Raw genomic sequence first — 12,969 nt, 5'->3', positions numbered from 1 at the left:
CGTGATTGTGTCATGCTCTGTCATGGTTATTTCCCTGAACAGTGGGCTCCAGAATTATCGGCAACCTTGATAAATATAAACAATAAATAATACAGTTATTAACATGAGCTTTATTTTCTATGTGAAGTAGTTGACTTCCAGGTTGCCTGGGCTGGTTCGGTATCGACACCTCGGCCCCTCGCCACAGGAGTTCCCCAGGGCTCAGTCCTTGGCCCGCTTCTTTTTTCTCTCTACACTCGCTCCCTTGGCCCTGTGATCACTGCACATGGGCTATCCTACCACTGCTATGCGGACGATACCCAACTCTTCGTCTCGTTCCCGCCGTCTGATACGCAGGTTTCAGCCCGTATCTCTGCTTGCCTGAGGGACATCCAGAGCTGGATGGACAACCACCATCTAAAGCTCAACCCAGGTAAAACTGAAATGATATTCATCCCTGCTAATACCTCTCCCCATCTGGATCTCTCCATTTCCCTCGGGGATACCACACTCACGCCGTCACCCAGTGCAAGGAACCTCGGCGTGGTGATGGACAGCAGACTGTCCCTTTCCGAGAACATTGCGGCGGTGACCCGGTCTTGCAGGTTCTTCCTATACAACATACGGAGAATCCGCCCCTTTCTCACCCCCTACTCGACCCAGCTCCTGGTCCAAGCGATGGTTCTGTCCCGCCTGGACTACTGCAATTCCCTCTTGGCTGGCCTCCCAGCGTCTGCCATCAGACCCCTCCAACTCATCCAGAATGCAGCAGCTCGTCTGGTCTTCAACCTTCCCAAATACTCACACGTCACCCCCCTGCTTACTTCCCTCCACTGGCTGCCTGTCATGGCTCGCATCAAATTCAAAACATTGGTGCTAGCCTTCCAAGCAGTTAAAGGGTCTTCCCCAGCTTATCTGCAAAAAATCATCAGACCCTACACCCCTGCCAGACCTCTTCGTTCAGCCTCCACAGGCCGCTTGGCACCTCCCCCTCTCAGAACCTCCACCTCACGCTCACGACTACTGTCTGTTCTGGCTCCACGGTGGTGGAACGAACTCCCCGTTGAGGTCAGAACTATAGAATCCCTCCCCACCTTCAAGCGCAAGCTGAAGACACACCTCTTCAAACAGCACCTCTCCCCATCCCTCCCTACCTCCCTGTGAACCTTAATTGTTGTCTCTGTGACTTGTGTATCAGTATTTTAGTTGGCTAGGTAAGCAGTGTTTGGATAGTTAACTTTGGTGACTTTTGCTCTGTTTGTTTGTTTGTTTCAAAAAAAAAAAAAAAAAAAAAAAAAAAAATGGCCCTTGTCCTTATCTTTGTTGTACAGGTAGCAGTTGAAATTCTACTTACCTCTAGGGTCTTTCAGCGAACTTATCCCTGGTTATGGGTATGCACTTTGTTGTACGTCGCTCTGGATAAGAGCGTCTGCCAAATGCCAATAATGTAATGTAATATATGGACCATATATTTCACATGGGCCATGTTTAACCACTTGCTCCTGCATATTCTGCAAAACATCCCTAGGAATAACACAATGACTTAACATTTAAAATAGCCTATACAGTATATTACTAAATATATCATAGCAGCAATTCACATTGTTTTTTTTAATATAAAATATATCCAGTATACATACAGGTGTGGTTATTTGAATGGGTCTTTGTGGGTGATTTATAATGTAGCCTATTAATTCTCATTCACGATCATATTGCTGAAAAGAAATAACGTTCTACTTATCATATTCCATTTTTTAAAGCCAGCCAGAGTATTTTGGTTTGCACAAGGGTGGAGGAAAGATGGGGAAGTCTGCTTGTTCGGTGTGTTCATGGCTGGAAAAAGCCTAATATTCTGCCATCTCTCCTTACAATGTGAGAAAAATTAACTGATTTGAAAAGTTGAATTTGCCTCGTCTAACTAGCCACTAGTCTACCGATAAATGTAGAGAAACAGACGTGCAAAACTTTTGGTTTCATAATAGCATGACAAAACTATTATCTTACTAACTAGCAAAATATTAGACAGGTTAAGCTGGTATCTTATGGAGTTAAGAGGTGAGAGTCACCTCGAAGTTGGCCTCATTTCACAATGATTGAATGACAAACTGCGCAATGTAATTTTCAACCAGCAGATTCTGCTGTTCAACATCTCCTTGCTCCGCAGGGACATGTCCATGGTGTGTATGGCCAAAACATTCAATTTTGGTCTCATCTGACCATAGCACTCTCTTCCAGTTTATTTGGCCAACTCAAAATGCTTTGTTTTGTTTAGTGTGCTCAGTAAGGGCTGTCTTTGTGCCACCCTTCCAAAGAGTTTACTGGTATGGTTCTGCAAATAAATAAACAAGTATTTATTGTCTCTCCACATCTTTCTTCATGTTGAATGTATGGTTTGGAAAGGGACTTGAAATCCAGGAAGTCCATCTAGCCCGATTAATGTTCTCTTGCTGAAAGCACAATGGTAATGCACAATGTTACAAAGTATGTATCATCTCAAGATAGTTCCATGAACTCCAATGGCTTGTATCTCAGCGAAGATCTTTGAGTTGAGCTGGAATAGGAGGTTTAGAGCATGAATGTGTGGCCAAAACTTAAGGAACTGCATGATGCTATCAAGCACATTTTTGAATCCATGCTACAAAAAATTCAGGCTGTTCTGGTACTCTACCAGATACTAGATATGTATACATAATAAATTGCTGACTGTGGGTATACTGTATAATATATTGTATGTACTGTATATGTAATCTTCATTCATTAATTTATACAGCGCCTGTGTTTTCCGTTAGCTGGATCAAACCAAAAGAATAGGATTAGCTATGGTAAAGGACAATGTCTTGGTCATGGAAATTGTATACGTTGTCTTCATAACTAATGGCTGATCTTGATTCTGATCTAGTCATCTGGTTCTACCATTAGATTTAAAAAAACTACCTCTACTGTTAAAAGTTTTCTTCTCTGCATGTACAACTGTTATGTTTTGGCAGCCATTCTAGCTGAAGTGCTCACTTAAAGGTACAATAGGTAAGATTTTGGTGTTAAAACATTGTTACAAGACCATTTTAAAACCCTTCCTCTCACTGAAAAAGGCTCACTGACATGTTGACTCACCCTCTGCCTGTGTTTATCGTCCTTAAATTCAGGTTTCAAAGTGTACATTTGTCAGGCTGTCAGTCTGTATCAAAACATTGTACAGCTGTACAACAATTCAAGCTCATTGGTTGAAAATTGGTTCTAACTGCCACAGCCAATGGCATGGGGGCTAATTCTCGTGTAGCTGGCCAAATCGCACTCCAGACAAGCGATCACTGATACTCTGCGTACTATAGCTTATTATCCAAGTGAAGACTACATGTCTAATTCTAAAACCATACCAGTAACATGCAAATTAGCTGTAGTTTTACAAATATCCACTTACGATAAATATAGGCAGTACGAACATAGTCGCGAGTGCACAAGCATTGCTAACTAGTAATAGCTAATAGCTGGTATTGTTTTTTTAAGTAGATAAGCAATAGTATACAGAGTTTCAGTGGTCGCTTATCTGGACCCTGACAAAGCTGCGTCTGAACAGCTGAAGGAGATTCTGCGTATTCTTCTGCATCATTCTAGAACAATGATATGCCATTCAAGAGCCAGAAGCTGCTGTAGCCTGTCCACTTGTGTGTTCACAGATGCTCTTCTGCATACCAGTGTTGTAATGTTAGATAATTGCATGAATAAGTAGGTGTAATACAGTAAAAATGTTTCTAATAAAGTGCTCGGTGAGTGTATATATATATGTATATATATATATATATATATATGTATATGTATGTATGTATATATATATATATATACAGTGGATAGAAAATGGACAACAACCTTCAAGTCATTCCACAAGTTTTTAATTGGATTTAGGTCAGGGCTTTGGCTTGGCCATTCCAGCACATCCACCTTGTTCTTTACAAGCCACTCAGTGGTGGCTTTGGCCTTGTGCTTTGGGTCATTGTCGTGCTGGAATATTAATTTTGGACCCATTCTCAGTCTTCTTGCAGACTTCTTCAGGTTCTTCTCCAGAATATCCCTGTATTTGGCCCCATCCATCCTCCCTTCAATGTTGACAAGTTCCCCAGTCCCTTTAGATGAGAAATATCCCCATAACATTATGCTGCCACCACCATGCTAGCATTCACATTCGGGATGCCACCCTTCCATACAGGCCAGATGTGTGCAATATCTTTGATATAGTTGTATGATGCACAAGTTTCCCTCTGTTGGCCATAAAATCCTGGAGCTCTTTCAATGTTGCCATTGGATTCTTGGTAGCCTCTCTGGCTAGTTGTCTTCTCTCCCGGTCATCCAGTTTAGACGGATGCCCTGACCAGTGCCTATGGTTTCACCACTGAAATCTCTCAAATGTGCATTCATCTTTGTAATGAGCGGCTGATGCATTGCGACCGTACTGTAATATCCCTCTTCCTGTAGTCGTCAATGGACTGTTAACTGCTAACACAGTCTGATCATGTCCTGCATTGACATTCTCAGTCACCTGAGCAAGAGTTGCTCTTCTGTTTTTCCTTTCATATTGCAGGAATGAATGGGAAGGCTCAACGATCAATTTCTGACCCTATTTATTTATGTCTTCCCCATATATCTAAATACAGATGTCACTTTATTCACTTTTCCTATTGAAACACTAGCCAGTTGAGCAGTCTTTTTTGACTGAAGCTCCAGCCGTCCGTGCCCAAATAATGAATTCTCTTTTAAAGTGACTTAGATATTTTTCCCACCTTGATCCAAAATCAAGGTCAACTGGGCCATTTTTATACATGCCACAGAGTATGATGAACAGATCAAACAAGTAAAATAAAACAGGTCAATAAAAGTAAGAAATTAATGATAGTTATGTGAAAAGGAAAAAAAGAAAATTGAAAATAAAGGTCAAGTAAAGGTAAAAAATGTTATGATGCTTTATTATTACTGGTAAGGTATGTATGTGACTAGATTGAACCTTAGTATTCTGCTATTGGCCTCCAGTGTTGCTGATACTGTTATTACTGGTTCTGTTTTATTTATTCTATGTTCATACAATCCAGTGCTTATGAATTAGGTTTTTGTAGTAACATATTATCAAGAAAATGTTTGGTTCTGAGGATTACTCCACATGTGTCTGCACAGCTGGAGGATGGCTGCATCTTCTCAGGTAGCCCCTTCCTTCTGGAATTGCCTGAGAATGTCAGGCTGAGTGTCACGGATCTGCTGAAGAAGATGGAGCTGGATAGTGTTGATTCATGTGATCCCCACAACCTTCTCAAACCAGTTGGTGTGCTGGTCAATGCTCTGTCTGGTGAGTCATTAGCTGTTTTTCTCTGTTTCTTCTGGTCACCAGTTAAATATGGTGACTATCTGTGAAATACATTCACTAAGCAGTTGTGACAGCACCCCCATCACTGGCTGCACACCGTGTCTTTTAGAGTTGGATGACGAGACAGTGACTCTTATTTTGGATCTCGATGATGAGGACAGATGTCAGGTGCTGAAACTGGTGAGCCTTTCAAATTGTATGACATAGGTTTGACCAGCTACGCATGGACAATTCTGACAGTTCTTTGCTTAAGTATACAAAAGGGTAAAGCTGGAAAATATATATCTGCTGCATCTCTGCTTGATTACCCATTTGTGCAGGTGGAGGGATTGCTGGAGCAGGTGTGCAGCACAGATGCTGGGGTCCCTCAATGGAGCGGACAGTTTTCAGAAAACATGACGATGGCCACTCAGCTACTGACGTCCTGCGGGCTGAGATTGGCTGAGGATAGCCTGGACCCCACCCTGGGTTCCCCAGGTGCTCCTAATGAAGCCCTACTGGCCCTTTACATCATATTAAAGGGGTTAGACATGCTGTGGGGACCATAAACACTCTATTCTGAATCACCCTTTGTTATTAAGGCTCAGGCTGATGAAATAGGACTTAGAGCGATATTCATAATGCAACTTGGTATATATTAGGGGTGAACTTCAGTTGCAGCAAAGTCAGGTAGTGGCATGTGGGGGTAGCTTTACCTTAACTTGGTGGTGGTAGTGGAGCTAGCCACTGCTAGCAAATCACAGCATATATATATATATATATATATATATATATATATATATACTCATTGTATAATCATACCAATTGAAACTTATAGACACACCAGGAATGTGGGGGCCTCTCTATCTCTCTCTCAGTTGCCCAATGCCAACCAGGAGACAAAATATAGCTTGCATCTGTATGAGGGTGTGTACATGTATCTTTCTACCTGTTCCTCCCTTCTATCTATCTTCTCTCTATAACACTGCAGGCCTGTGGCCTTTGACCCACTTGTATCCCAGGCCCATCTATTCACTAGAAAGCTAGTAGAGACACTTCATCTTGAATCCACTGGGAGACCAAATAGTTATTTCTGATTTGGAACTGTTTGTGTAATGTTAGGGGCTAGGAGTCACTGTGTACTCATCCAATATGCAAGCAACATGAACCAATCGTGGTATGTTGTTATTAATCACAAACCAATCAGAGGTAGAATTATGTATGTTATTATATTCAACTATATGCTTACATATTAACCATGCGCCAAGCAGAGGTAGGATAATCTATGTATTAGCAAGACACTTTTTGATTAAATGTGGCGGAGACTGCCTCTGTGTCTTCAGTTCATGCTTGACCACTTTGTGTGTGTAAGTATTGGACTCTTTCTGCAGAGAAATAAATATCTTTTTGGACATACCTGGTCGTGCATGGTCATTATAAGGAGAGTGTAATGTTTCTGTATCTGTCCTGTGTGTATTTATGTTTATTCTTGTTATTTATTCATTTTTCATACATCCTTGGTTATTGTTTTCCATTACAGTTCTCATTTGTCTTCCCCTGTTAGGTCTGCGTCTGAATGTTTACCAGCCTAGTCACCCCCCTGTCTACATGTCCCACTATTCGGGTGTTTACGGTAGCTTCGGGTTTTTAAACATTCCTTCCAAACTCGCGATTCTTACTTCCTGCGTCTCTTGGTAGTTAAATGTTGTAAAGCACTATTCTTACTAACTACTACTAATCTAGATATTGTACAGTACTAACCCGATTAATACACTTACTGTCTGTCTAACTAACTAACAGTCACTTTTATTGGGTAGTTTAGAAGTATTCACTTAACTAATTCACTAACACAATCTCTTAGTGTTTTTGCACTGTTCTATAACTCCGCCTCCCTATGCTATCCCTGATTACGCGCTTAGTTTCAGCGAAGTGTTCGCACCTGTCTCTGACTAACACTACGTCTTCAATCTATGCAAATGTCTACTCCCTAATCCGGAGCCATATGTTTTACATGTTGGTTACGTGCATCCAGTCCACGTTTTCGTCTCCCTCCTGTTATGATGTTATTACCCTATTATGTTTCTCCACCTGTTGTCTATTTGTTTAGCCCACCTTTTGCCCAGCCCTGCCTAGATTGTCACCTTCCCTCATGCATTTAAACCTCAGTCTCCGTTTCTACCATTGTCAGAACGTTGATCAGTTATAGTGCCGAGTTACCAGTACGCCTATTTCTTGAGATTCATAAAGACACCCCTTTGACCTTGTTTTTCGACCCTGCCTTACCGTCTTGTTTTGTTTGCCATTCTGCTTTCCTGGTTTTTGATTATCTGCTTTGTTTTAGTGACTTCGGTTTTTGCCTTCACCCTTTTGTACTTTCGCCTATTGACTTACTATTTTTGACCTTTTGCTTGTTTTCTCTACCATTCTTTGGCTTGCTGTTTTTGTCTTTGTCTTGGATCTCCTGGCTATGAATTCGGAATAAATAACTACGTTTTTGGATTACCCCCTGGTCTGCGTCTGGGTCCTCAGTACCGTACAGAGAGAAATTCCTCAACTCAACAATATCAAAAGAAACAAAAAAGTTGTGTTTAACCTTATCTCAGCCTACACTGTAAAAAATTACTGTAAAAATATGGCCAAATTCTAACAGTAATGTACAGTTTTTCTTAAGTACAGTACAATACTGCAAAATGCAGCGCTTTTTTTTGGCACCAAAAGCATGACTTGCCGTGAACAGCATGCTACTGTGAAATTTTACAACTATACAGTACAATAGTTTTTTTTTGTTTTTTTTTAACCAGAAGACGGTTGATTTTGAGCCCGCCCAAATGCGCCCATAACTGTGGACTCACACCTGTATTTTTCCCATAGAGTTTTTTTCACCAACTTCGGTGAAGTTCAGTGATTTGTTTTGCTATTTATACAAAATGTGAAGAGTAGAAACTGCAGCCACGATGGAGAAAAGGCTTTCATCGTTGGAAACCCCTCTTTAGTTCGGTGAGTAACTAAAATATTATTTCTGGAGACTGCACTTCACTGAGTAACGTTAGACCGAACGAAAAACCCAACAGGTAACGCAGCTGGCTAGCTCACACTGTTTATTGTATGCAGTTAGCAGTAACGTTAACTGTATATTTCCGTTCATCTTCTGGAGGAAAATCACATGCATATGCTGCTTGCTTTTACCTTTGGAATACGATTCAGGTTCAGTTAGAATGTTTGGCAAATATTGTATATTGCAGATCTAGGCTACAATAAAACTGCTGGATAGCCAAGTACCGTTACTTCAGCTAACTAACGTTACCCGCAATTTCTGACTTCCAGTCTGGTTTACCAGCGTTAGCTTTTCCGGTCATCTGTTGAAGCACAGTGCTATTGTTAGCTAGCATAATAGAGCAAAATCTAAATATTTGACTGGTAATCTGTTCCCTCAGTTTTATGTTATTATCCTGTGAGAGTACATCACAAATATATGATCACTCCAGAACTGTAAAAATCTTTATCGCCTTTGTTTTTCTCGTGCAGCACCGTGACCTTCTTTGGAGCTTTGATCAACCTGCGGAAACATTCTGTTGTAAATAAGGTAAGTTGTATAAACATGATAACTTGCAGCATATGTGCTAAGACCTGCAGCAATATATTTGCATATATCAGGCACATGCGCACTCATAGTTTTATGCCAAATGCATCTTTCAAGTGTGGTTTCCCTGAATGCAGCAGAGCCTTTTCTAAGTTTTCAGCTTTGCCATCTCATATGTATCGGCATAAATATGGAAACTATAGGACTAAACTTCATTGTACAGGGGATTTATCATGTCCTATTGACTTCTGTAGCAGGAAGTGTGAGAATATCCGGGGTCTTCTCTTACATATGAGAAGTCATATTACTGAAGTTACTTGCCAAAACATTTACAGTCATGCTGTCTGCATTACTCAAAGATAACTATTTCTCCTAATTCCTCGAAATTGAAATGGACAACTCCATTACCGTCACAATTGTGGTCTGTTGGGAGCTGGTTTTGTTTCTGATAATGATAAAATTGCTTCTCAAAATAAGAACATTCTCTCATAATTGAGACACGGAGAACATGTACAACTGTACTGTCAAAAACATTTTAAAATGTTTATTTGATGAATGTGGGGTTCTGTAAATAGTCTTTACTTACCACACCTAATGTTTTGTTTGCTTTCTCTTATTACTTTTATAGATGTTTTATTGGAATCAACCCCGAGAGGGGAACAAAGGCGAATCAGGGCAAGGTGATCGCCAAAAAGATGGGGAAGATGGTGCAAAAGAAAGCAGCAACGGTGAATCCCCATTTGGCCACCCTAATAAACAAAATTGATGGACTTCAAGTGGGGGTTCATGTAGGTACTTTGGACTCTCGCCATGTTAAAATGGGAGGAGTGCCCCTGTTGGGGATGTGCCAGTCAAGTGCAAAGTTAGCACTGCCATTTTGTTTTTGTTACAGTCCAGTCTTCCATGGATCATATAGTAATTTTTCTTAAATCTCCCCAAGCAGGATGTGTTTATTTATTTATTTTTTTGTAATTTGTTTTTAATGTTTCTCTATTTCCATTTAGGGTTGCAATGGACTAAGTTAAGCTCAGGATTAAAAAAAAATGTTTTTTGATCAATTTGTAATATTCCAAGATGGAAACTTTCCAGTGGGATTTAACAGGAATAAACTGGAAATTTGGGGTAATTTATACTATCGTACACAAACATAAACATTTTCTTTTGTCATAAGCAGACACGCATGCAAACATTTCTAATACACATGTAAAGGACATTTTGGACATTTTTGGATTAGAACTTCATTGATTTTTTTCATTTTTTCATTGAAAAGCTAGCTTATCTAGCATACAGGTATCTGATTTACTGGCTAGCTAGCTATTGTATTCACATTTTGATTTAGTATTTGCTTGGTAAACTTTAATACCATAGATCAAATAGCCTATATTTACCTCAGTAATATGAAAATAATCCTGAATGGGTGTAGTCCTTGGGCACAAATACTGTACAGTGGCATCAATAGTACTGCTGTAGTGTGCAGTATTTTGTGTATGTGATGGAGGAATGCACACTGATTGCAGGGGGTATGGCCTCAATGGCCCTGCAGTAAGTAGTGTGCTGTGCATGTGATTGAGGAATGCACAATGCAGGGTTGAAATTCAACTGAATTTGCATTAAAATCTGGTTGTTATAATCAATATCATCTAACTTCATTTAAGCTGCCTGCTAACTTGCCATTTTGAAAATTTCCAATTTATTCTGGTTAATTCCCATGAATTCCTGTCAATTCCTGTGTAATTACTAGATCCAGCAGTAAATTATGCTGATACAGTATAGAACACATTTGTTGATTGAATGGGTTTTAGCCAGCAAGGGTCCAAGGTTTCAACCCTGCCTGAAACCAACATGCTTCTGCCTGATATGCAGTAGATGCCTCTAGATATAGTAAGTATAGTAAGACCAGAACGCCAGGTTCTTCGTCCAAATTTTGCTTAAATTGTCGTGGCACATAACATGATTTGATCATGGTTGAAAGACATCATGTAAATTTTATGACAGTAAATTAAGTTAAATTAAAGTTTAGGCACTTAGTGGGCAATTGATATCTATTCATGGACTTGTAGGTTTTAACAACAATTTGTAGATTACTGTACGGCAAGTGGCCATAGAATGGTTGTGTGTCTGTAAGCACTGTACAGCGGTGGCCTGTAGCATAGTGATTAAGGTAAATGACTGGGACACACAAGGTCGGTGGTTCTAATCCCGGTGTAGCCACAATAAGATCCGCACAGCCGTTGGGCCCTTGAGCAAGGCCCTTAACCCTGCATTGCTCCAGGGGAGGATTGTCTCCTGCTTAGTCTAATGAACTGTACGTCGCTCTGGATAAGAGCGTCTGCCAAATGCCAATAATGTAATGTAATGTAGATATGCAGTAGAATATTTCTCCTGAATATTTTGTCCATTGAGTTAAATAGGAAAGGTTTTTAGGAGAAACAATTCTTGTAGTATCTACTGCATATCAGGCAGAAGCATGTTGGTTTGAGGCTGGTTTGATACCTTGGACCCTTGATGGCTTAAACCCATTAATTTACCAAATGTGTTCTATACTGTATCAGCATAATTTACAGCTGAATCTAGTCCCACCCCCCAATTCCCATAGAGATCCATTCAAAAGCAAAGAGTTTTTGTATCGCTTGTAGGACAACCTGAAAATAAGATATCTAGACTCTGAAGATGTTGATAGGCCACAGACATCAGGAAGTCATGGCATATAAAGGTTGTGTGACCAAGTATTAAAAAATATTACTTTATTATACATTATATGAAACATTCTAATATTTTGATCTGCCCTTTTTATGTTTTTTTTTTTAGCTGTAGGCTGTAATTACTGAAAAATTGCTTGAAACATTTTACTTTACGTGCAATGAGTCTAGATTATATTACATATTCACTTTCTTAAGTCACTGACAAAGAATATTGAACTTTTTCATGATATTCTAATTATATGGGATGCACCTGTATATGCAGAAAGTCGCAGCCTTATAGCTGGTCGCAAAATATCTTGTTACTCCGGTTAGGGGTGTTACGATTCTCCTTATTCACAATTTGATTTGACTTCAAATTTTAGGGTCACGATTCGATTTTCATCTTTAAAAACATGGTATCAAGTGTGATACAACTTTTTTTTTTTTTATGTACCACACTAAGGCCATATGTTCGAATGTAAAGGCTTAAAATGTAACTGCAGACTACTGAACTGTTTGTCAACCATGTATTGTCATTTAAATACTTTTTTTTCCTTCAGGAAACAATCTTTCTCTTTGTGTTTAAACTGTTGAACTACATTTCATTACTAAAAAAATGTTGGTGAGTAATATGCATTGGCTTTAATAAATGTTGTAAGGCCATCTCTTGTCTGATCCATTTCTATGCTAGCAATTTTCAGGAGTTTTTCATTTGAAATGTCTCTTTTTAAAATCATTGACTTCTTGAAGAAAATCATATTATCCTGCTGTACTTTAATTTTACAGTAACACACAGTATAATGGAAACCAAATAGCTGACCGTATCCTACTGTAAAGCTTAAACAATATTACTGTTAGTTTACAGTAGGTACACTGTAATGCAAATCGTATATACAGCACATTACTGTATATTTACAGCAATAACCTGTTAGTTTACAGTAGGTACACTGTATTGCAAAGCTTATACACAGAACATATATTTTACAGTACTCAATTGTTAAATTACAGTAAGTACACTAGAACAACTGTAGAGTACTGTAATACATTTTACAGAATTTGTTTTTACAGTGTAAGTTTATTGTGGAGCAACCAGCTATCTACTCATCAGGGTTGTGTCAACTCACACTATTGGTGTGAAATATTCAAATGAATCATGTAGCAACAACTAAATGCATACAAGCATGCATGGTCAAGAGGTTCAGCTGTTTTTCAGACCAAATGTCCGAATTGGGAAGAAATATGATCTAAGGGAGTTTGACTGTGGAATGATTGTTGGTGCCAAACCGGGTGGTTTGAGTATCTCAGAAACTGCTGATCTTTCTGGCGCAACAGTCACTAGAGTTTGCAGAGAATGGTGCGAAAAACAAAAAACATCCAGTGAGCAGACATTCTGCATGCAAAAC

The 12,969-nt window shown here is 39.5% G+C and overlaps 1 protein-coding gene across 5 annotated transcripts in view; it reads left to right on the top strand.

The window, feature by feature from the left end:
- LOC133122716 (uncharacterized) overlaps window positions 1-6,633 on the top strand; it is a 32,907-nt gene extending 26,274 nt beyond the window's left edge. For all 5 annotated transcript variants that reach the window (XM_061232840.1, XM_061232839.1, XM_061232841.1 and 2 more), the window contains 3 exons: window positions 5,140-5,308; window positions 5,436-5,506; window positions 5,647-6,633. In XM_061232840.1, the coding sequence (XP_061088824.1) occupies window positions 5,140-5,308; window positions 5,436-5,506; window positions 5,647-5,874 (468 nt within the window). In that variant the 3' untranslated portion in view covers window positions 5,875-6,633. The remainder of the gene's footprint in view (window positions 1-5,139; window positions 5,309-5,435; window positions 5,507-5,646) is intronic.
- The last annotated feature ends 6,336 nt before the right edge of the window (window positions 6,634-12,969 follow it).

This window comes from Conger conger, chromosome 2, assembly GCF_963514075.1.
Source record: "Conger conger chromosome 2, fConCon1.1, whole genome shotgun sequence".
Taxonomy (NCBI): Eukaryota; Metazoa; Chordata; class Actinopteri; order Anguilliformes; family Congridae; genus Conger; species Conger conger.
This window is presented reverse-complemented; position numbering and strand designations above follow the sequence as displayed.